The sequence below is a fragment of the Pleurodeles waltl genome, chromosome 6 (genome assembly GCF_031143425.1).
Source record: "Pleurodeles waltl isolate 20211129_DDA chromosome 6, aPleWal1.hap1.20221129, whole genome shotgun sequence".
Lineage (NCBI taxonomy): Eukaryota > Metazoa > Chordata > Amphibia > Caudata > Salamandridae > Pleurodeles > Pleurodeles waltl.
The window spans coordinates 725,040,291-725,063,535 of record NC_090445.1 but is presented as its reverse complement, the minus strand read 5'-3'; the positions used below and the strand labels follow the sequence as shown (position 1 = coordinate 725,063,535).

At 50.1% G+C, this 23,245-nt stretch overlaps 1 protein-coding gene across 2 annotated transcripts in view; it reads right to left on the bottom strand.

Annotated features, from left to right (window-relative positions):
• The window catches only part of EIF3A (eukaryotic translation initiation factor 3 subunit A), a 541,057-nt gene that overhangs the window by 10,311 nt on the left and 507,501 nt on the right, over positions 1-23,245 (bottom strand). For both annotated transcript variants that reach the window (XM_069239244.1, XM_069239245.1), the window contains exon 21: positions 6,511-6,650. In XM_069239244.1, the coding sequence (XP_069095345.1) occupies positions 6,511-6,650 (140 nt within the window). The remainder of the gene's footprint in view (positions 1-6,510; positions 6,651-23,245) is intronic.

Genomic DNA, 23,245 nt, shown 5'->3' with positions numbered 1-23,245 from the left:
TCGGTGCCGAAATTCTTCGGTGCCGCTGTCTCTGTGCCGAAGTTTCTCGGAGCCGCTGTCTCTGCTCCGAGATTGCTGTGTGGCGGTATCTCGACCGGAGTCGGATGACTTCGACACCAGCATGCCCTTTTTCGGTGCCTTGGATCGGTCACCTAGTTTTCGGGTTAAGCCATGGCCTGTTGGCGGTGGCGTCCCCTGGGCTTTTGTGGACTTCTTGTGAGTCTTGATTTTCGACGTCTTACTCACGGTTTTGGGTGTTTCTTCGGCATCGAGTTCTTCAGAATCCGACTCGTGGACGGAGAAAGCCTCTTCTTCCTCCTCGAAACGTTCTTGACCTGTCGGCGTGGACGCCATTTGTAGTCTCCTGGCTCTCCGGTCTCTCAGCGTCTTCCTCGACCGAAACGCTCGACAGGCTTCACAAGTATCCTCCTTGTGCTCGGGGGACAAGCACAAGTTACAGACCAGATGCTGATCCGTATACGGATACTTGTTATGGCATTTTGGGCAGAAGCGGAATGGGGTCCGTTCCATCAGCCTTGAAGTCGCACGTGGCCGGGCCGACCAGGCCCCGACGGGGGATCTAAAAAAAACCCAAAGGGCCACCGGAGCTCTTCAAAATTCGGTGTCGATTTGTTTTAACTAACCCGATACCAAACGCAAACAATACCGACGTTTTTTTCCGAGATTCTAACTAACTTTCCGACCCGAAACACAGAGCGAAAAGGAACACGTCCGAACCCGATGGCGGAAAAAAAACAATCTAAGATGGAGTCGACGCCCATGCGCAATGGAATCGAAATGGGAGGAGTCCCTCGGTCTCGTGACTCGAAAAGACTTCTTCGAAGAAAAATAACTTGTAACACTCCAAGCCCAACACCAGACGGCGGACTGTGCACAGCATGTGTATCTGCAGCTACACATGCCATCGAACATATATTTCTCAGTATAAAAACCTATTGGCCTGGAGTAAGTCCTTGAATGTGTGCTCCTCATTTATTGCCTGTGTGTGTACAACAAATGCTTAACACTACCCTCCGATATGCCTACTGCTCGACCACACTACCACAAAATAGAGCATTAGAAATATCTAATTTTGCCACTATCTTACCTCTAAGGGGAACCCTTGGACTCTGTGCACACTATTTCTTACTTTGAAATAGTATATACAGAGCCAATTTCCTCCACACGGGTGCTCCAAATTATCTGTACAATCTGGTGGCCGATAATTTTGCCTAGATTTTGCATGTAAATCATGTCCTGGGCTCAAATCTTGCTTTTATTCCACCAGCATGGCCTCCCTGCAAGGTTCCATGTTCCTGTTGGCCCCAAATTTGGTCAATTTGAGGAGACGTGGGAGACTTGATGAAAATCTCCTCCTGTATACCCATATATTGATCCGTCTGTAAAGAAGTAGTACATCTGACAGGAATCACCCCCTGTATAACTGTTCGTTTTATGTTGGCCAATTCCTTCTGCCCTTTTCTCGATTGGGTAGGAGTGGAATGATGTCTCTTGCTTTATTGTGGAGCGTCTCTTGTGACGTGTCTCCACTGCACCTTCTCTGGACGGGCAGTGCAGCTCTACTTATCTGGTGGACCCATGAGCTGATTTCTGCCAGGGCAGATGCCATCTCTACATCTCCCAACTGTGGTTGCCTCTCGCTGCCTTTTGCCTTGGGGCGTGCTGTCTGAGCGCACACAGTTGTCTGGGCATAACGTGCTGAAGACGATATTGGCTGAATATCATGTCCACTCTCCTCACTGCTATCATTGGGGGATTTTGAACAACCTGAACTTGCTTGTTCTGCAGCTTCAGCCACAGCAATGGGCTGAAGGAGAGGACTGGGTACAAAATGTGGGGAAGGTTTTAGAAGGATAACTGGCTAGGTCTCGAGCCGCCCGGAGATATCCCCGCAACATTTACATTTTGCCCACTGAGACTCAGTCTATTCTTTCAATATTTTTGAGTGAATTCTTCAGCTTCTCCTTCTGGCGTCTCGTTAAGTGTGTCTATTGTTTCTTCCAGTGACCTGCCCGCCTGACAGGTATGGTGGCTTCTGTTACCTGCCCAGTTTTATCATCTTGTGCAGCAAACTCACCCAAAGGAGTAGTCAACCTTAAATGATCAATAGTTTGAGGCAAAATACTTAACGCAGTACCCATTCCGTCTTCGCTAGTATTTTATTTAAGGTGACGATTCCTCCATTTGCTATAGTCTGAGACCGTTGAATCCCCCAGCTTCTTGTCAACAGTCAGCAATATTTCCTGCTCATTTCTTGGGTAGTTTTACAATAACTAATGAGAGTTGTTAATTCATCAGGCAGAGTAGCTAGTTTGTCTATTATTGCATCGTTTAAACTTCTGGCTGCTGTGCTTCCTTCGTTTCATTTGTTCACCCAGTTGTCCAATTTCCTGGTTAATGTGTCAAATTTTTTGTCAAGCGAGAGCACACTTTGTGCCAACATATGAGTTAATTCCAGATGAATCTCTCATTTATGCGACTGTCAGTTAAGGGCTTACTGTAGCTAAGAGGGAACCATTTATAATACTGTCTAGGTTGTCCCTGTAGGAAACTACCCTCTCTTTGGCATGGTTACCCCCCCCCCACACACACTTTTTGCCTGCTGTCCGTATACTTTGACTGTTTTCACTGGGATCCTGCTAATCAGGAGCCCAGTGATAGTGCGCTCTCCCTCTAAATTTGGCTGCTTAGGACTTTGCACACCCTACAATTGGCATACTGGTGCCCCCATAAGTCCTAGTATATGGTACTTGGGTGCCCAGGGCATTGGCGCAGCAGGGGTTTCCCCCAGTGGCTCTAGCATGTATTTTGCCACCCATGGGAGCCCATGCAAAATGTGTCTGCAGGCCTGCCGTTGCAGCCTGCACGAAAAGGTGCATGCATCCCTTAACTACAGATCACTGCACCAGGTCACTAAGTCAGCCGTACCATAGGCCCTCCTAGCCCAGAGGGCAGGGTGCAAGTACCTGTGCTTGAGGGCACCCCTGCATGAGCAGAGGTACCCCTACGAACTCCAGCTCCATTACACTGGACTTTGTAAGTGTGGGGAAGTAATTTTACCTGCGTACCTGTGTCCAGCTACATAATGATAACTTCGAACCTGGGCATGCTTGGTATCAAACATGTCAATCATACCCAAATACTGTTGCCAGTATTAGTTGTATGATTTCCTTAGAGGACTCTCAAGTATTGTTCCCACCAGTCTTTCAGGGTTTGCTGGCAGCCCGCACTGCTGCAGCCCCTCAGACAGGTTTTTGCCCTCCTGCTGTTTGACCAGCTCAAGCAGGGGAAGGCAGAACAAAAGATTTCCTGTGGGAAAGGGAGGCAACATCCTCTCCCTTGGAAATAGGTGTTACATGGCTGGGGAGGGGTAGCCTCCCCATGCCACAGGCTTGCTTTGAAGGGCACATTTGGTGCCCTACTTGCAAAAACTGGTTTGCATCAGTCCAGGGACTCCTGGTCCCTGCACTGGCTCCAAAGTACACAAAGGAAAGGGGAGTGACCACTCCTCTGCCCATCACCACCCCAGGGATAGTGCCCAGAGTTACCCACTTGATTCTGCCATCTTAAAAACAAGATGTGCAGAGGCCCCTGGGAGTATCTGGTTGGTCAGGGCTGGTGACCATCGTCAGTGATCCCCTCTGATAGGTGGTAAACCTGCAGAGTGACCAAGCCCCTTGTTAGGGCTATTTAGGGATTCCCTTGCGGGTAGGTTCCCAGATTCTTCGGGCAAGACTCACCAGGACTTCTCTGCATCAACCTCTTCTGCTCCTGGCCACTCGGACCGCTGCTTGCCTCTTCAGGAAACAAACAAGCCTGCAACTCCAGAGATGACCTTGCCTTGCAACATTGTTTCTTTGGCTCATTCCAGCAATTATAATATTTACACGGCTGTGCATCCTCTGGAGTTGGCAAGACTTCAGCTGCACCAAAGAAGCAAGAAGGAATCTCCCTCGGAGTAAAGGAGTCACTCCCCTGCATCCACAGGCACCTAAGGCACGTCTGCCATCCGGATCCAGGAAGAATCTCCAGCACAAGTTGATTGGTCTGAGTGGTCCCCTAAGTCCTCTCTACCTGCTGTCCAACTTGGGAGACAGCCCTTGACTCTCCATGCAGGACAGTACCCCTGTGCACCACAACTCGAGGCAACCAAGGGTTGTTGACTACTGCTCCAAGGGATCTTCATGCTCAAGTAGCTCTGGCCTCCAGCACTTCATCCTTACAAGGACAGACTCGCCTCTGCTGCTCCAGCGATGTAGGACTCCTCTCCAGGTGTGCTGACTCGGCCTCCCTGAAACTTACTGTGCCTGCTGCCATTGGGTTGCCTGTGGGGGCTGCGACTGCTTTTGATGGCTCTTCAAACTGCTGAGGGTCAGCCCGGACTCCCCTCCAAAGGTAGAGTCCCTTGGATCTTGCTGGTCCTCTTCACTGCAAATCTTCCTTTGCTCCAACTTGCATTTGCCAAGGCTTGTTGGTGGTCCTCCTGACCATCGGCGACCTGGTGACAAGCATGGGACATCTGCACGGCTCCAAGGACCTCCCTCTTAGCTCCTGGGCTCCATAGCTGATCTAATTCTTCCCCTGTTGACCCGGATCTTTATCCACAGAAGGGTGGATAGTGGCTCTTGCCCCATCTAGACACTCCTTTGTGGACGGGACTCTGTCCCCTTCTTTTACAGGTCCACTTGTTCTGGAATTCATGGTTTGGTTCCACCTGACTGGTCCTGTTCTTACAATATGGTTTGGCTCCTCTATATGGCCCTAACTATTTTTTGTTATTTCTTGCCAATGCTTGTTGTTTCTATATGCTAATTCCTAAGTTTATTGTGCATATATAGTGTGTACTTACCTCCACTTAGGGGACTGCCTATAAGTAATCTAGTTCGGTGTTACTGTAATGAAGCACCTTTATTTTTGCAACACTGTGTGGTTCCTTTCGTGTGAGATAAGTTATTGTGTGAATGCTGTGGTATTGCAAGTGCTTTACACTCCTCCGAAGTAAGACTTGGCTGCTCACCACAGCTACCACTAGAGAGCCCTGGCTTCTTAGACACTGTCTTCATTGACTAACAGGGGTTGCCTGGCACAAGGCCAGCTTCCTATAGGATTTATGATGTGACTAGCTTGGTCACATGGCTCTTGAAAACTGGCACAGTATTTATGACCTGAGCATCTTCTTGGTTAGAGGGCAGGTCTTCATCGTCCTCATGTTCTGACTCACTCAAGGAAAGATTCTCTGGCCTGCGCTGCTACGATTTCCAATCGACCTGCAAAACTGCATCAGGGCTGAAGGGATCTTTTAGGAAAATGGCCGGAGTTTTGGAAGAAGCTTGCTTGTGCACTATGGCCAGTGCCTATCTCTATGGTTCCGTAGGGTTTTCTTCAAGTGAAAGGTGAGGCAGGACTCTGGAGGCATTGTTGGGGAGAAGCACAGATTAGAGAAGTATTGGTGAACCAACTATGGTTACTTCGATTTGCACTGTGGGCAGTGTTGTGAAGGTGTCCATTTCATCACACTCTCCCTGTAGGCCATGGGGTAATCCAGGATTCTGGGGCGTCAAGCTGTAATTGGAGGCCCTCCGAGGGTTTCAGTGAAGTAGCACGATGGATAGTTGTTGAAAAGCAGGCTATTATGCCCAACCGTACATGTCAAAACTGAACTGTGTGGGCCAAAAAAAAAAAAAAAAAAAACATGTAAGGAACAACAATTTCCCAGCATTCGTGCTAAACCTCAGAAACTTATGGCGGAAAAAAAACTATCTCAGATGGAGTTGGTGCTGATGCGCATTGTGGACCAAAGGAAGTGTCATGGCACATCTCTTGATTTGAGAGGCTTCTTCAAAGAAAAACAACTTGCAAACATCCAAGTCAAATACTAGATAGCAAGGCTACCACATGTATCTACAGCCACATATGCAGGGAAAAATCCATTCTGTCACTGTTTTCTGTCTTGGTGCTTAAGCATAACTAACAGTGGCACTAGAACCTACCATATTTTAGAATAACTGCTAAAAGGTACAATGTACACCAAGCGTGTTCCTTTAAAGCGTATTTTAAAATCTAGTCTGAGTTGCATGCTAGATATGAAAGATCTTATCTGGTCCCACATTAAACTGTACCCCACAATTAAGAATATTAATAAGTAAATGAATGGCTTAACTGCATTTTGCAGGGTGTGTCACTTGCAATGTGCATCAATTCTGAAACAGGAATTCTGGCTGGGCTTTATTATGGATAGCAATACCGTGCCCTAAATCAAAGCCTCTGCCTCACATGGTTTCATTATTGGAATCTGTACAAGGCACCCCCATTGAATTGCAAGGAGTATTCATTCCCTACAAACCATATCACAAACTCTTTAGCACAAATATGTCAGGCTTGCTGTGAATATAACCTCCAAACAGAAGGTTACATTAAATCTATATTGGATCCGTTTATCCAAGTGCCAGATGACTTCTAGCTTTGATTAAATGCTTAAATTTACCATACCTTCCTCGTGATCCTTTTTAACAGGTGGCAGACGTCGCTCAAGATCATCTTTGGGATCCTTCAAATCATCACGACGAGGTGCATCCCGCCAAGCAGATGGTGAATCCTCAGCTCCTCCACGCCTCCAAACATTATCCTCTCTATTAAAACAAATATATTGCGATGGTTAAAGTTATTTCGTTATTAAGTGTCTGTTAGAAATGGGGTTTCTGGTTGGCTGGGGTATACACCTATGCCAGGCAGAATCCACCCACTGCAGTCAGGGCGAGGGAGTTACACAAACAAGATAACCCCTGCTCAGCCCCTTGGTCGCTTGGCACGAGTAGTCAGGCTTATCTCAGATGTCACGTGTAAATCGTTTGTACAACACAGCACACATGACACAACAAATACACCACAAAGGAAACAGCACCACAGAAATCTGTAGGGAGAGCTTGCAGGGGCTTCTGTGCAAAAGGGGGAGCCTCAGAGCAGCTCCGTGCATCCTCACGGCAGAGCTCCTACTTGCTTGTGCTCACCTCAGGGCACATTGCAGTGCATCCGGAGTCCTCTCAGACCGCTGGACAGAGACCAGTCCTGCCTGCAGCTGGGCATGCACAACCTCGCGGGCAGCAGCTCTGATCCTGGAGCAGGCCTCGCACACAGGGAGAAAAGTCTTCCTGGAGTGGACTCCCCAGCCAACCCCACCCAACAAGGTGCCCAAGCTCCGGCGAGTTCAGTGTCACCGCCCTGGGTCGCAGCGGGTGCCTACACCCAAGTAGGCAATGGGGAACGTTTGTTGGCCAGTGCTCGATTGTTGCTGCCGGTTGCAGTGAGGTGCTCTCCTCTTCTCCCACTCCTCACAGGGGTGGGAGGGAAGATGAAGCACAGTCGGAGAGGTACTGGCAAAGGTCCAGCCCCCCCGCCCCACGCCGTTGGGCCACAAAAGCATACAGGTCGCGATGTGGATAAAGGGGGCACGTAAGGGCAACGCTTTCTACGTGTTTCAGAGACAATCAAGTCCAGCCCATTAGTAAAGATTATAGCACTTCACCATGTGCATCCACAGCAGTGCCAGTGGTGGCACTGGTAATCAGGGAAATCATCTGCTGACCTGTGGGAGAGCACTGGGGGAACACAGGTCTGAGGGCAAACAAGTCCAGCTCACCAAGGTCCTTGAAGAATAAGTGGCAGTCTTGCTGGGGCTTAACAGACCTCCAGGCCAGCTCATCAGTCCAGTGGTGTTTCATTGCAGCATCACAGTCTCCCCCCATCAGCATCTGGTTCCAAGTCCATACAGTGTCTCCAGTAATGTGGGGGACAACCCCCTGTACATAGTCATTTTACACAGCTTTCACAAAGGGGGAAGGGTGTTCCAACCAGCACTAACCAGTTCCAGGGCTGTCCCCTTTCTCCTCCAGCACTGGCATCAGTGGGGGGTAAACAAGCCCTTTGTGTGAGGCCAGAGCACAACCTTTAGAAATGCAGGTGTGCCCTGCCTCTCCCTCTCCCTCTCCCAGCCCAGTAACACCATTCAATATGCAGATGCACTCTTGTGACACCTTCACCCTCCCTGTATACATGCTGTCTGAAAGGTATGCACAAAACTGAGCTGTCACTCTGCCCCAGACGTGGATTGGAGTCAAGCTGCAAAAGCACCATAGTTATAAGCACAGAGAAACACCCACTCTCTAAAAGTGGCATTTCTATAATGGTCATAAAAAATCCACCAACACCAGTAAGCAGCATTTCTCACTACCATTCCAACCATACCAAACATGCCTATGCCACACCTCATAGATTAGACCATACCACTTAGACATATGTTAGGGCATTTCCCATGCACAGCACCCACAGTAGTGAGAAACCAAATAGGCTTTTTGTCACTAATAGGTCATGTAGTGCATAAAGACATATCCTACCTTTAACATACACGGCACCCTGCCCACAGGGCTAGCTAGGGCCTTCCTTATGGGTGACATGTGGTAAAAGAGAAGTTCCAGACCTAGCAAGTTCATTTAAATTCCATGTCCCTGTGGCAGTAACGGTAGCAGGCCTGAGGCAGGTTTGAAAGGCTACTGCTATGGGTGCATTGCACGCCTAGTAGTAGCACTTAATTTACAGGCCCTGGGTATAGGGATACCACAGTTCAAGGGACTTCCAGGTAAATTAAATGTGCCAATTAGGTGTAAGCCAATCATACCAAGCTTAGAAGGGACAGCACATGTACTTTAGCGCTGATAAGCAGTCCTAACGTCAACAAAAAGGCTCAGAATAAATAGGAGAAGGACGGTGTAAAGAAATGGCTCCCTGTTGCAGTTACCCCCCCACTTTTTGCCTGATACTGATGCTGACTTGACTGAGAAGTGTGCTGGGACCCTGCTAACCAGGCCCCAGCACCAGTGTTCTTTCACCTAAAATGTACTTTTGATTCCACAATTGGCACACCCTGGCATCCAGGTAAGTCCCTTGTAACTGGTACCCCTGGTACCAAGGGCCCTGATGCCAGGGAAAGTCTCTAAGGGCTGCAGCATATCTTATGCCACCCTGGGGACCCCTCACTCAGCACAGACACACTGCTTGCTGTGTGCTGATGAGAACAAAACGAGTAAGTCGACATGGCACTCCCCTCAGGGTGCCATGCCAACCTCACACTGCCTATGCAGTATAGATAAGTCACCCCTCTAGTAGGCCTTACAGCCCTAAGGCAGGGTGCACTATATCATAGGTGAGGGCACCAGTGCATGAGCACTATGCCCCTACAGGGGCAAAGCAAAACCTTAGACATTGTAAGTGCAGGGTAGCCATAAGAGTATATGGTCTGGGAGTCTGTCAAAAACGAACTCCACAGCTCCATAATGGCTACACTGAATACTGGGAAGTTTGGTATCAAACTTCTCAGAATAATAAACCCACACTGATGCCACTGTTGGATTTATTAAAAAATGCACACAGAGGGCATCTTAGAGATACCCCCTGTATTTTACCCAATTGTTCAGTGCAGGACTGACTGGTCTGTGCCAGCCTGCTGCTGAGAGACGAGTGTCTGACCTCATGCGGTGAGAGCCTTTGTGCTCTCTGAGGACAGAAACAAAGCCTGCTCTGGGTGGAGGAGCTTCACACCTCCCCCCTGCAGGAACTGTAACACCTAGCAGTGAGCTTCAAAGGCTCAAGCTTCGTGTTACAATGCCCCAGGGCACTCCAGCTAGTGGAGATGCCCGCCCCTTGGACACAGCCCCCACTTTTGGCGGCAAGTCCAGGAGAAATAATGAGAATAACAAGGCGGAGTCACTGGCCAGTCAGGACAGCCCCTAAGGTGTCCTGAGCTGAGGTGACGCTGACTTTTAGAAATCCTCCATCTTGCAGATGGAGGATTCCCCCAATAGGAGTAGGGATGTGCCCCCCTCCCCTCAGGGAGGAAGCACAAAGAGGGTTTACCCACCCTCAGGGATAGTAGCCATTGGCTACTAACCCCCCAGACCTAAACACGCCCTTAAATTTAGTATTTAAGGGCTCCCCTGAACCTAAGAATTTAGATTCCTGAAACTACAAGAAGAAGATGGCTACTATCCTTGAGGGTGGGTACACCCTCTTTGTGCCTCCTCCCTGAGGGGAGGGGGGGCACATCCCTATTCCTATTGGGGGAATCCTCCTTCTACAAGATGGAGGATTTCTAAAAGTCAGAGTCACCTCAGCTCAGGACACCTTAGGGGCTGTCCTGACTGGCCAGTGACTCCTCCTGTTTTTCTCACTATCTCTCCTGGACTTGCCGCCAAAAGTGGGGGCTGTGTCCAGGGGGCGGGCATCTCCACTAGCTGGAGTGCCCTGGGGCATTGTAACACGAAGCTTGAGCCTTTGAAGCTCACTGCTAGGTGTTTCAGTTCCTGCAGGGGGGAGGTGTGAAGCACCTCCACCCAGAGCAGGCTTTGTTTCTGTCCTCAGAGAGCACAAAGGCTCTCACTGCATGGGGTCAGAAACTCGTCTCTCAGCAGCAGGCTGGTAGAGACCAGTCAGTCCTGCACTGAACAATTGGGTAAAATACAGGGGGCATCTCTAAGATGCCCTCTGTGTGCATTTTTTAATAAATCCAACACTGGCATCAGTGTGGGTTTATTATTCTGAGAAGTTTGATACCAAACTTCCCAGTATTCAGTGTAGCCATTATGGAGCTGTGGAGTTCGTTTTTGACAGACTCCCAAACCATATACTCTTATGGCTACCCTGCACTTACAATGTCTAAGGTTTTGCTTAGACAATGTAGGAGCATAGTGCTCAAGCACATATGCCCTCACCTGTGGTATAGTGCACCCTGCCTTAGGGCTTGTAAGGCCTGCTAGAAAGGTGACTTACTTATGCCACAGGCAGTGGTTGGTGAGCTTGGCACCCTGAGAGGGATGCCATGTCGTCTTTATCTTTTTCTCCCCACCAGCACACACAACCTGCAATGGCAGTGTGCATGTGTTTTGTGAGGTGTCCCTTGGGGCGACACAATACATGCTGCATCCCTTAGGGACCTTCTCTGGTTACAAAAACCACGGCAGAATTTTCAGAGTCTTCAATCAAAACCAATGGAAGGAAAACAAGAGTGCAGCTTCTCAGGTTAAATACACAACTTACAACCCCAGTCTTCAGGCTAGCAACTAGCAAGCTTCAGGTTGGTACCAAGAGTGATGCACCCAACAACGCACTTGGAGCCAGAAGGCAGCAGCAAATTTACACCCTTAGCGGCACAGGGGTAGCCAGGTGCAGTGTGCCAACAGTGTTGGGTCTCCCAATGCTTTCCAATGGAGATAGGGGGTACCCGCTACAGCACTGCCTACAGGTGAGTAGAGCCGGGGTCAGAGGTAGATTGCCTGGGATCGGAGCAGGGGGTGCACAAGACAGCACCAAACTTACACCTTCGGTGGCACAGGTACTGCCGGGTACAGAGTGCCAACACAGAGTCGGGCTCCCAATGTTAGTCAATGCAGGAGATCACTTTGAGAAACGGTCTGCAGGTTCTGGTCAGGAGGCTGGAAGAAGTCACCTCACAGTTGCCCAGATAAGTAAACATGCCAGGGGTCGTAGTGACACCAACGGTCCAGCCCCCCAAGGGCTCTCCAGGTGCAGGGGTGTTTTTTTTTTTTTTTTAGCATTAGACAGCTTATCTGACCAGTCAGGGGGAGCCCTCGGATTTAGGCTGCAGGCATTGATGTGGAGTCAGTCTGGGGTCAGCCCACAATGGATTAAGGGTCAGAAACGGCAGGAACCTCCACTTGGGAGTCGGGGAGTGGGCGCTGGGGGCAGTGGTGGTACAGGCGGCGGTTTCGGGGTTCCACAGGCAGACTTCTTTCTTATTTGGAGAGGTTTCTTTTGGACATGTCCGCTGTCCATGGGAATTCTTGTTCTTTATTGAAGGGAGGCAGCCCTCCTAAGGCTTTGGAGGCTGCAGGACAGTCATCTTCTGGGCACAGGTTCTTTGATCGCTACAGACAGGTTGTTAGGGCAGGGGCCAAGTCAGTTGGCATCTTCAGTTTTCTTTGCTGGGCGACTTCTGTGGTGTCAGGCTCTTCTTAGGTCCACAGGAATCTGATTCTAGGGTTCAGGGGTGCCACCGAAACACTGAATTTAGGGGCACTGCAGAGTGCCAGGTGGTAGCCAATGGGCTACTCGCTTCTAGGGAGACTACACCCTTCGTATGACCATTTCCTTTGGAAGTTGGGCATGGCCCTAACACTATTGGCTTAATTAATTCCACACAAGATGGATGAATTTAAAAGGTAGTGTTCACTTCAGCTCATCCATACTAGGGGTGGGACTGGCATGGATTGGGAACGCCTCCTAATTTTCCCAGCAGCTCTGCCACCAGAAATGGGAACAGGAACTGAGGGTGAGCCTCTTTCACCACTGAGGGTCGGCCTCTTTCAGCATTTCAAAGGCGGCAAGGCCTTTGAAGCTCCCTGCCCCGTGTTGTCCATTCTGCCTGGGAGAAGAGGTTACACCTCTGCCCAGAGCAAGTCTTTATTCCGAGCCCTCAAGAGCAGTGGCTCTCACTTTAGGGGGCCACAACTCAGCATAAGTTGAATTCACTGGTTCTAACCAGTCAGTGCCCACTCCAGGAGTTGGTAGATTTCAAGGGGGCACCTAGAAGGTGCCACCTGATTGCATGTATTAATAAATGTAAGGAAATGCCTCCTTGGCATGGTTGCCCCCTGACTTTTTGCCTTTGCTGATGCTATGTTTACAATTGAAAGTGTGCTGAGGCCTGCTAACCAGGCCCCAGAACCAGTGTTCTTTCCCTAACCTGTACTTTTGTATCCACAATTGGCAGACCCTGGCATCCAGATAAGTCCCTTGTAACTGGTACTTCTAGTACCAAGGGCCCTGATGCCAAGGAAGGTCTCCAAGGGCTGCAGCATGTCTTATGCCACCCTGGAGACCTCTCACTCAGCACAGACACACTGCTTGCCAGCTTGTGTGTGCTAGTGAGAACAAAACGAGTAAGTCGACATGGCACTCCCCTCAGGGTGCCATGCCAGCCTCTCACTGCCTATGCAGTATAGGTAAGACACCCCTCTAGCAGGCCTTACAGCCCTAAGGCAGGGTGCACTATACCATAGGTGAGGGTACCAATGCATGAGCATGGTACCCCTACAGTGTCTAAACAATACCTTAGACATTGTAAGTGCAGGGTAGCCATAAGAGTATATGGTCTGGGAGTCTGTCAAACACGAACTCCACAGCACCATAATGGCTACACTGAAAACTGGGAAGTTTGGTATCAAACTTCTCAGCACAATAAATGCACACTGATGCCAGTGTACATTTTATTGTAAAATACACCCCAGAGGGCACCTTAGAGGTGCCCCCTGAAACTTAACCGACTGTCTGTGTAGGCTGACTAGTTCCAGCAGCCTGCCACACCAGAGACATGTTGCTGGCCCCATGGGGAGAGTGCCTTTGTCACTCTGAGGCCAGTAACAAAGCCTGCACTGGGTGGAGATGCTAACACCTCCCCCAGGCAGGAGCTGTGACACCTGGCGGTGAGCCTCAAAGGCTCACCCCTTTGTCACAGCCCAGCAGGGCACTCCAGCTTAGTGGAGTTGCCCGCCCCCTCCGGCCACGGCCCCCACTTTGGGCGGCAAGGCTGGAGGGAACAAAGAAAGCAACAAGGAGGAGTCACTGGCCAGTCAGGACAGCCCCTAGGGTGTCCTGAGCTGAAGTGACTCCAACTTTTAGAAATCCTCCATCTTGCAGATGGAGGATTCCCCCAATAGGGTTAGGATTGTGACCCCCTCCCCTTGGGAGGAGGCACAAAGAGGGTGTACCCACCCTCAGGGCTAGTAGCCATTGGCTACTAACCCCCCAGACCTAAACACGCCCTTAAATTTAGTATTTAAGGGCTACCCTGAACCCTAGAAAATTAGATTTCCTGAAACTACAAGAAGAAGGACTGCCTAGCTGAAAAACCCCTGCAGAGGAAAACCAGAAGACGACAACTGCCTTGGCTCCAGAAACTCACCGGCCTGTCTCCTGCCTTCCAAAGATCCTGCTCCAGCGACGCCTTCCAAAGGGACCAGCGACCTCGACATCCTCTGAGGACTGCCCCGGCTTCGAAAAGACAAGAAACTCCCGAGGACAGCGGACCTGCTCCAAGAAAAGCTGCAACTTTGTTTCCAGCAGCTTTAAAGAACCCTGCAAGCTCCCCGCAAGAAGCGTGAGACTTGCAACACTGCACCCGGCGACCCCGACTCGGCTGGTGGAGATCCAACACCTCAGGAGGGACCCCAGGACTACTCTAAGACTGTGAGTACAAAAACCTGTCCCCCCTGAGCCCCCACAGCGCCGCCTGCAGAGGGAATCCCGAGGCTTCCCCTGACCGCGACTCTTTGAATCCTAAGTCCCGACACCTGGGAGAGACCCTGCACCCGCAGCCCCCAGGACCTGAAGGACCGGACTTTCACTGGAGAAGTGACCCCCAGGAGTCCCTCTCCCTTGCCCAAGTGGAGGTTTCCCCGAGGAACCCCCCCCCTTGCCTGCCTGCAGCGCTGAAGAGATCCCGAGATCTCTCATAGACTAACATTGAAAACCCGACGCTTGTTTCTACACTGCACCCGGCCGCCCCCGCGCTGCTGAGGGTGAAATTTCTGTGTGGGCTTGTGTCCCCCCCGGTGCCCTACAAAACCCCCCTGGTCTGCCCTCCGAAGACGCGGGTACTTACCTGCAAGCAGACCGGAACCGGGGCACCCCCTTCTCTCCATTCTAGCCTATGCGTTTTGGGCACCACTTTGAACTCTGCACCTGACCGGCCCTGAGCTGCTGGTGTGGTGACTTTGGGGTTGCTCTGAACCCCCAACGGTGGGCTACCTTGGACCAAGAACTAAGCCCTGTAAGTGTCTTACTTACCTGGTTAACCTAACAAATACTTACCTCCCCTAGGAACTGTGAAAATTGCACTAAGTGTCCACTTTTAAAACAGCTATTTGTGAATAACTTGAAAAGTATACATGCAATTTTGATGATTTGAAGTTCCTAAAGTACTTACCTGCAATACCTTTCGAATGAGATATTACATGTAGAATTTGAACCTGTGGTTCTTAAAATAAACTAAGAAAATATATTTTTCTATATAAAAACCTATTGGCTGGATTTGTCTCTGAGTGTGTGTACCTCATTTATTGTCTATGTGTATGTACAACAAATGCTTAACACTACTCCTTGGATAAGCCTACTGCTCGACCACACTACCACAAAATAGAGCATGGGTATTATCTCTTTTTGCTACTATCTTACCTCTAAGGGGAACCCTTGGACTCTGTGCATACTATTCCTTACTTTGAAATAGTGCATACAGAGCCAACTTCCTACAATAAATATATCACAGGATTCAGTGACTGTAGGAAGTTGGCTCTGTATATACTATTTCAAAGTAAGAAATAGTGTGCACAGAGTCCAATGGTTCCCTTTAGAGGTAAGATAGTGGCAAAAAGAGATATTTCTACTGCTCTATTTTGTGGTAGTGTGGTCGAGCAGTAGGCTTATCAGAGGGTAGTGTTAAGCATTTGTTGTACATACACAGGCAATAAATGAGGAACACACACACAAAGACTTACTCTAGGCCAATAGGTTTTTATACAGAAAAATATATTTTCTTAGTTTATTTCAAGAAACACAGGTTCAAGATTTACACACAATACTTTAAATGAAAGGTATTTCACTCGGGTATCTTAGGAACTTTGAATTATCACAATAGCATGTAAAGTTTTGGCAAAAATGTCAATAAGCTATTTTAAAAGTGGACAGTGCAAAAATAAACAGTTCCTGGGGGAGGTAAGTAATTGTTAAGTTCACAGGTAAGTAAAACACTTACAGGGTTCTTAGTTGGGTCCAAGGTAGCCCACCATTGGGGGTTCAAGTCAACCCCAAAGTTAACACCAGCAGCTCAGGGACAGTCAGGTGCAGAGGTCAAAGTGGTGCCCAAAACACATAGGCTTCAATGGAAATAGGGGTTCCCCTGGTTCCAGTCTGCCAGCAGGTAAGTACCCGCGACTTCGGAGGGCAGACCAGGGGGGTTTTGTAGGGCACCGGGGGAAGACACAAGCAGGCACAAGAATTACACCCTCAGCGGAACGGGGCGGCCGGGTGCAGAGTGCAAACAGGCATCCAGTTTTCAATAGGAATCAATGGGAAGACCTGGGGGTCTCTTCAGCGATGCAGGCAGGCAGGCACGGGGGGGGGATCCTCAGGGTAGCCACCACCTGGGCTAGGCAGCGGGTCGCACTCCTGCACTGGAGTTTGGTTCCTTCAGGTCCTGGGGGCTGCTGGTGCAGTGTGGTTTCCAGGCGTCGGGTTCCTGGAAGCAGGCAGTCGCGGTTAGGGGGAGCCTCTGGATTTCCTCTGCAGGCATCGCTGTGGGGACTCAGGGGGGTCAACTCTGGCTACTTACAGGCTCGCAGTCGCCAGGGAGTCCTCCCTGTAGTGTTAGTTTTCCGAAGGTCGAGCCGGGGGCGTCTGGTGCAGAGTGGAAAGTCTCACGCTTCCTGCGGGAAGCGTGTGGTCTTTAAAAGTTGCTTCTTTGTTGCAAAGTTGCAGTTTCTTGAACAGGGACGCTGTTCTCGGGATTTTCTTGGCCCTTTTAGATGCAGGGTAGTCCTCTGAGGCTTCAGAGGTCGCTGGACCCTGTGGGATGCGTCGCTGTTGCAGTGTCTTTAGAAGTGGGGAGACAGGCCGGTAGGGCTGGGGCCAAAGCAATTGTCGTCTCTGTCTTCTCTGCAGGGCTTCAGGTCAGCAGTCCTTCTTAGTTTGCAGGAATCTATCTTCCTTGGTTCTGGGAGCCCCTAAATACTCAATTTATGGATGTGTTTAGGTCTGGAGGGCAGTAGCCAATGGATACTAGCCCTGAGGGTGGCTACGCCCTATTTGTGCCTCCTCCCTGTGGGGAGGGGGGCACATCCCTAATCCTATTGGGGGAATCCTCCATCTGCAAGATGGAGGATTTCTAAAAGTAAGAGTCACCTCAGGACACCTTAGGGGCTGTCCTGACTGGGATGCGACTCCTCCTTGTTTTTCTCATTATCTCCTCCAGCCTTGCCGCGAAAAGTGGGGGAAGTGGCCGGAGGGGCGGGCATCTCCACTAGCTGGGATGCCCTGTGGCGCTGTAACAAAGGGGGTGAGCGCCAGGTGTTACAGTTCCTGCAGGGGAGTGCCATGTCGACTTAGTCCTATTCTCCCCACAGCACACACAAGCTGGCAAGCAGTGTGTATGTGCTGAGGGCAGCCCTTAGAGACCTTCCCTGGCATCAGGGCCCTTGGTACCAGGGGCATCAGTTACAAGGGACATACCTGGGTGCCAGGTTTGTGCCAATTGTGGAGACAAAGGTACAGTTTAGGGAACGAACACTGGTACTGGGGCCTGGTTTAGCAGGGTCCCAACACTTTGAAATCATAACTTAGCATCAGCAAAGGCAAAAAGTCAGGGGGTAACCATGCCAAGGAGGCATTTCCTTACAGTGACGGTTTATTAATACGAAATGTTTGATACCAAACATCCCTATTGTCAGTGAAGCCATCATGTAGCTAGGGAATTCGTAATGACCAGTGTCAAACACATGTACTTAAATGGCTGCACTGTTAACTTACAATGCTTGTGAATCGACCAAGACATAGCACGGGCATATCTGCTCATGCAGGAATGCCCTCACATGTAAAATAATGTATCTTGCTCTTAGGGTTGGAAGGCCTCCCAGAGGAGTGACTTATGTGTGCTAAATGCAGTGTGCATGCACACAGGGTGCCATGTTGTGTTTTTATACTGGTTCTGCACCAAGCCACAGCCTGTGAAAGCATCACTTGGTGCACTTAATGAGAGGACCCCTGAGGCTGGCACAATGTGTGCTGCAGCCCTAAGGGCCTCCATTTAGTACCTCATGCCCTAGGTACCAGGGTTAACATTTACTAGGGATTAATGGTTTGCAAATTGGGAAAAAGACTGTGCGGTTTTGGGGAAATAGATCTGTCACTGGGGACCTGTTTAGCAGGGACCCAGTGCACTTTCAGTTGAAACTGCACCAGAAACCAGGCAAAATGTTGTGGGGGGACTATGTCAAAAGAAGCACTTTCCTGCAGGTCTCCTGCAAGAGACAAAGTCCACCAGGTAGGTGACTTCCCCTTTTCTTTCCAGTATGGGGTAGGGTCTGCTCCATTTGTCAAGGAGGGTCTGAGGAGCCACAGGCTCCAACACCCACACCTTTTGCCCTGGTTGGAACTTTACCAGTGCAGGCTTTTGGTGATACCAGAGCTTCTGGAGCTCATGGCTGCCCTCACGATTTCTGGAAGCTTTTTCTATGTACTCACCCAATCTGGAACGAACGCCAAGCACATAGTCCACAATGTCCTAAGAAGGGGTCTTTAAGCGGTCTCTACCATCTCTCCTTCACAAGACAAAGTGGCTCCATTACCGATGTCCAAACAGAAGCTCAAAGGGGGAAAACCAACTCCCTTCTGTGGAACTTCTCTAAGCAAAAAGTAGGCATGGAATTAAGACATCCCATCTCCTGATATTTCAAGGAGTCCAAAAATCAAACCTTTCAATGTCTTGTTGAATCTTTCAACAAGGACATTGGTTTGTGGGTGGCATGGGGTAGTGAACAGAGGTTACACCACACTCAGCCCACATGTATTTTAGGTATCCACAAATGAAGTCTGTACCTCTGTCTGGCACTACCTCCTTTGGAAAGCCCACTCTGGTGAATACACCAATGACAGACCTACCTACTTCAGGGACAATAGTAGTCCCCAGGGGAATTGCTTCAGGATACCTGGTAGCATCAACCACTATAGCCAGTATAAATCTAGTTCCTGATGCTGTTAGATGGTCAAGGGGATCGACTATGTCAATCCCTACTGTAAGGAAATGCCTCCTTGGCATGGTTACCCCCTTAATATTTGCCTTTGCTGATGCCAAGTTATGATTTGAAAGTGTGCTGAGGGCTGCTAAACAGGCCCCAGCACCAGTGTTCTTTCCCTAACATGTACTTTTGTTTCCACAATTGGCACACCCTGGCATCCAGGTAAGTCCCTTGTAACTGGTACCCCTGGTACCAAGGGCCCTGATGCCAGGGAAGGTCTCTAAGGGCTGCAGCATGTCTTATGCCACCACGGGGACCCCTCACTCAGCAGAGACACACTGCTTCCCAGCTTGTGTGTGCTAGTGGGGATAAAAAAACTACGTCGACATGGCACTCCCCTCAGGGTGCCATGCCAACCTCACACTGCCTATAGGTATAGATCAGTCACCCCTCTAGCAGGCCTTACAGCCCTAAGGCAGGGTGCACTATACCATAGGTGAGGGCATAAGTGGATGAGCACTATGCCCCTACAGTGTCTAAGCAAAACCTTAGACATTGTAAGTACAGGGTAGCCATAAGAGTATATGGTCTGGGAGTCTGTCATGCACGAACTCCACAGCACCATGATGGCTACACTGAAAACTGTGAAGTCTGGTATCAAACTTCTCAGTACAATAAATGCACACTGATGCCAGTGTACATTTTATTGTAACATACACCTCCGAGGGCACTTTAGAGGTGCCCCCTGAAACCTTAACCGTCTACCAGTGTGGGCTGACTAGTTTTAGCAGCCTACCACACACCAGACATGTTGCTGGCCACATGGGGAATGTGCCTTTGTCACTCTGTGTCTAGTAACAAAGCCTGTACTGGGTGGAGGTGCTTCTCACCTCCCCCTGCAGGAACTGTAACACCTGGCAGTGAGCCTCAAAGGCTCACCCCCTTTGTTACAGCACCCCAGGGCACCCCAGCTAGTGGAGTTGCCCGCCCCCTCCGGCCACAGGCCCAATGTTAGCGGCAAGGCCAGAGGAGATAATGAGAAGAACAAGGAGTCACTGGCCTGTCAGGACAGCCCCTAAGGTGTCCTGAGCTGAGGTGACTGACTTTTAGAAATCCTCCATCTTGTAGATGGAGGATTCCCCCAATAGGATTAGGGATGTGCCCCCCTCCCCTCAGGTAGGAGGCACAAAGAGGGTGTAGCCACCCTCAGGGCTAGTAGCCATTGGCTACTAACCCCCCAGACCTAAACACACCCCTAAATTGAGTATTTAGGGGCTCCCAGAACACAGCAAGATAGATTCCTGCAACCTAAGACGAAAAAGGACTGCTGAGCTGAAAAACCTGCAGAGAAGACAGACACCAACTGCTTTGGCCCCAGCTCTACCGGCCTGTCTCCCCACTTCTAAAGACACTGCTCCAGCGACGCATTCCACAGGGTCCAGCAACCTCTGAAGCCTCAGAGGACTACGCTGCATCTAGAAGGACCAAGAACTCCCGAGGACAGCAGCTCTGCTCCACAAACACTGCAACTTTGCAACAAAGAAGCAACTTTGAAAGAACACACGTTTCCCGCCAGAAGCGTGAGACTTTGCACTCTGCACCCGACGCCCCCGGCTCGACTTGTGGAGAACAAACACCACAGGGAGGACTCCCCAGCGACTACGAGACCGTGAGGAGCCAGAGTTGACCCCCCTGAACCCCCACAGCAACGCCTGCGACTGCCTGCTTCAAAGACCTGACGCCTGGTAAAGACACTGCACCCGCAGCCCCCAGGACCTGAAGGATCCGACCTCCAGTGCAGGAGCGACCCCCAGGTGGCCCTCTCCCTTGCCCAGGTGGTGGCTACCCCGAGGAGCCCCCCCCTTGCCGCCTGCATCGCTGAAGAGACCCCTTGGTCTCCCATTGAAACCTATTGCGAACCAGACGCCTGTTTGCACATTGCACCCGGCCGCCCCGTGCCGCTGAGGGTGTACTTTTTGTGCTGATTGTGTGCCCCCCCCCCCACCCCCCCCCCCCAAACCCAGTGCCCTACAAAACCCCCCTGGTCTGCCTTCCGAAGACGCGGGTACTTACCTGCTGGCAGATTGGAACCGGGACACCCCCTTCTCCATTGAAGCCTATGCGTTTTGGGCACCACTTTGACCTCTGCACCTGACCGCCCCTGAGCTGCTGGTGTGGTAACTTTGGGGTTGCCCTGAACCCCCAATGGTGGGCTACCTTGGACCCAACTTTGAACCCTGTAGGTGGTTTACTTACCTGCAAATCTAACAAACACATACCTCCCCCAGGAACTGTTGAAAATTGCACTGTATAGTTTTAAAATAGCTTATTGCTATTTGTGGGAAAACTGTATATGCTATTTTGCCAATTCAAAGTTCCTAAAGTTCCTAAGTGAAATACCTTTCATTTAAAGTATTGTTTGTAAATCTTGAACCTGTGGTTCTTAAAATAAAACTAAGAAAATATATTTTTCTATACAAAAACCTATTGGCCTGGAATTGTCTTGGAGTGCGTGTTCCTCATTTATTGCCTGTGTGTACAACAAATGCTTAACACTACCCTCTGATAAGCCTACTGCTCGACCACACTACCACAAAATAGAGCATTCGAATTCTCTTTTTGCCACTATCGTACCTCTAAGGGGAACCCTTGGACTCTGTGCATGCTAACTTCCTACACCTACCATTTCAAAGGGAACTCCAACTACCGGCAGAGGAATAAAGGGGGGCTTTGGGTCTTGCCACTAGCTTGCCAGGTAGTATAGGTGTTACAAAACTCCTTCACATTCAGGGACATACCTGGCCAGTAGAACTGGTTTACCAACAGGCTCCATGTTTTGGCCTGGCCAAAATGCCCAGCTAGGTGGGTATTGTAAAGAAATTGCTCCCTGTTGCAGTTACCCCCCACTTTTTGCCTGATACTGACTTCACTGAGAAGTGTGCTGGGACCCTGCTAACCAGGCCCCAGCACCAGTGTTCTTTCACCTAAAATGTACCATTGTCTCCACAATTGGCACAACCCTGGCACCCAGGTAAGCCCCTTGTAACTGGTACCCCTGGTACCAAGGGCCCTGATGCCAGGGAAGGTCTCTAAGGGCTGCAGCATGTCTTATGCCACCCTAGGGACCGCTCACTCAGCACAGACACACTGCTTGCCAGCTTGTGTGTGCTGGTGGGGAGAAAATGACTAAGTCGACATGGCACTCCCCTCAGGGTGCCATGCCAACCTCACACTGCCTATGGCATAGGTAAGTCACCCCTCTAACAGGCCTTACAGCCCTAAGGCAGGGTGCACTATACCACAGGTGAGGGCATAGGTGCATGAGCACTATGCCCCTACGGTGTCTAAACAAAACCATAGACATTGTAAGTGCAGGGTAGCCATAAGAGTATATGGGCTGGGAGTCTGTCAAAAACGAACTCCACAGCTCCATAATGGCTACACAGAATACTGGGAAGTTTGGTATCAAACCTCTCAGAATAATAAACCCACACTGATGCCAGTGTTGGATTTATTAAAAAATGCACACAGAGGGCATCTTATAGATGCCCCCTGTATTTTACCCAATTGTTCAGTGCAGGACTGACTGGTCTGTGCCAGCCTGCTGCTGAGAGACGAGTTTCTGACCCCATGCGGTGAGAGCCTTTGTGCTCTCTGAGGACAGAAACAAAGCCTGCTCTGGGTGGAGGTGCTTCACACCTCCCCCCTGCAGCAACTAACACCTAGCATTGAGCTTCAAAGGCTCAAGCTTCGTGTTACAATGCCCTAGGGCTCTCCAGCTAGTGGAGATGCCCGCCCCCTGGACACAGCCTCCACTTTTGGCGGCAAGTCCAGGAGAGATAATGAGAAAAACAAGGAGGAGTCACTGGCCAGTCAGGACAGCCCATAAGGCAACCTGAGCTGAGGTGACTGACTTTTAGAAATCCACCATCTTGATTTTGGAGGATTCCCCCAATAGGGATAGGAATGTGCCCCCCTCCCCTTGGGAGGAGGCACAAAGAGGGTGTACCCACCCTCAGGGCTAGTAGCCAGTGGCTACTAACCCCCCAGACCTAAACACGCCCTTTAATTTAGTATTTAAGGGCTCCCCAGAACCTAGGAACTCAGATTCCTGCAACTTACAGAAGAAGAGGAGGACTGCTGAGCTGAAAAACCCCTGCAGAAGAAGAAAGAAGACACCAACTGCTTTGGCCCCAGTCCTACCGGCCTGTCTCCTGCCTTCTAAAGAAACCCGCTCCAGCGACGCTTTCCCCAGGACCAGCGACCTCTGAATCCTCAGAGGACTGCCCTGCTTCAAGGGGAACAAGAAACTCCCGAGGACAGCGGCCCTGTTCCAAAAAGACTGCAACTTTGTTTCAGAGGAGCAGATTTAAAGACCCCTGCAATCCTCACAAGAAGCGTGAAACTTGCAACACTGCACCCGGCGACCC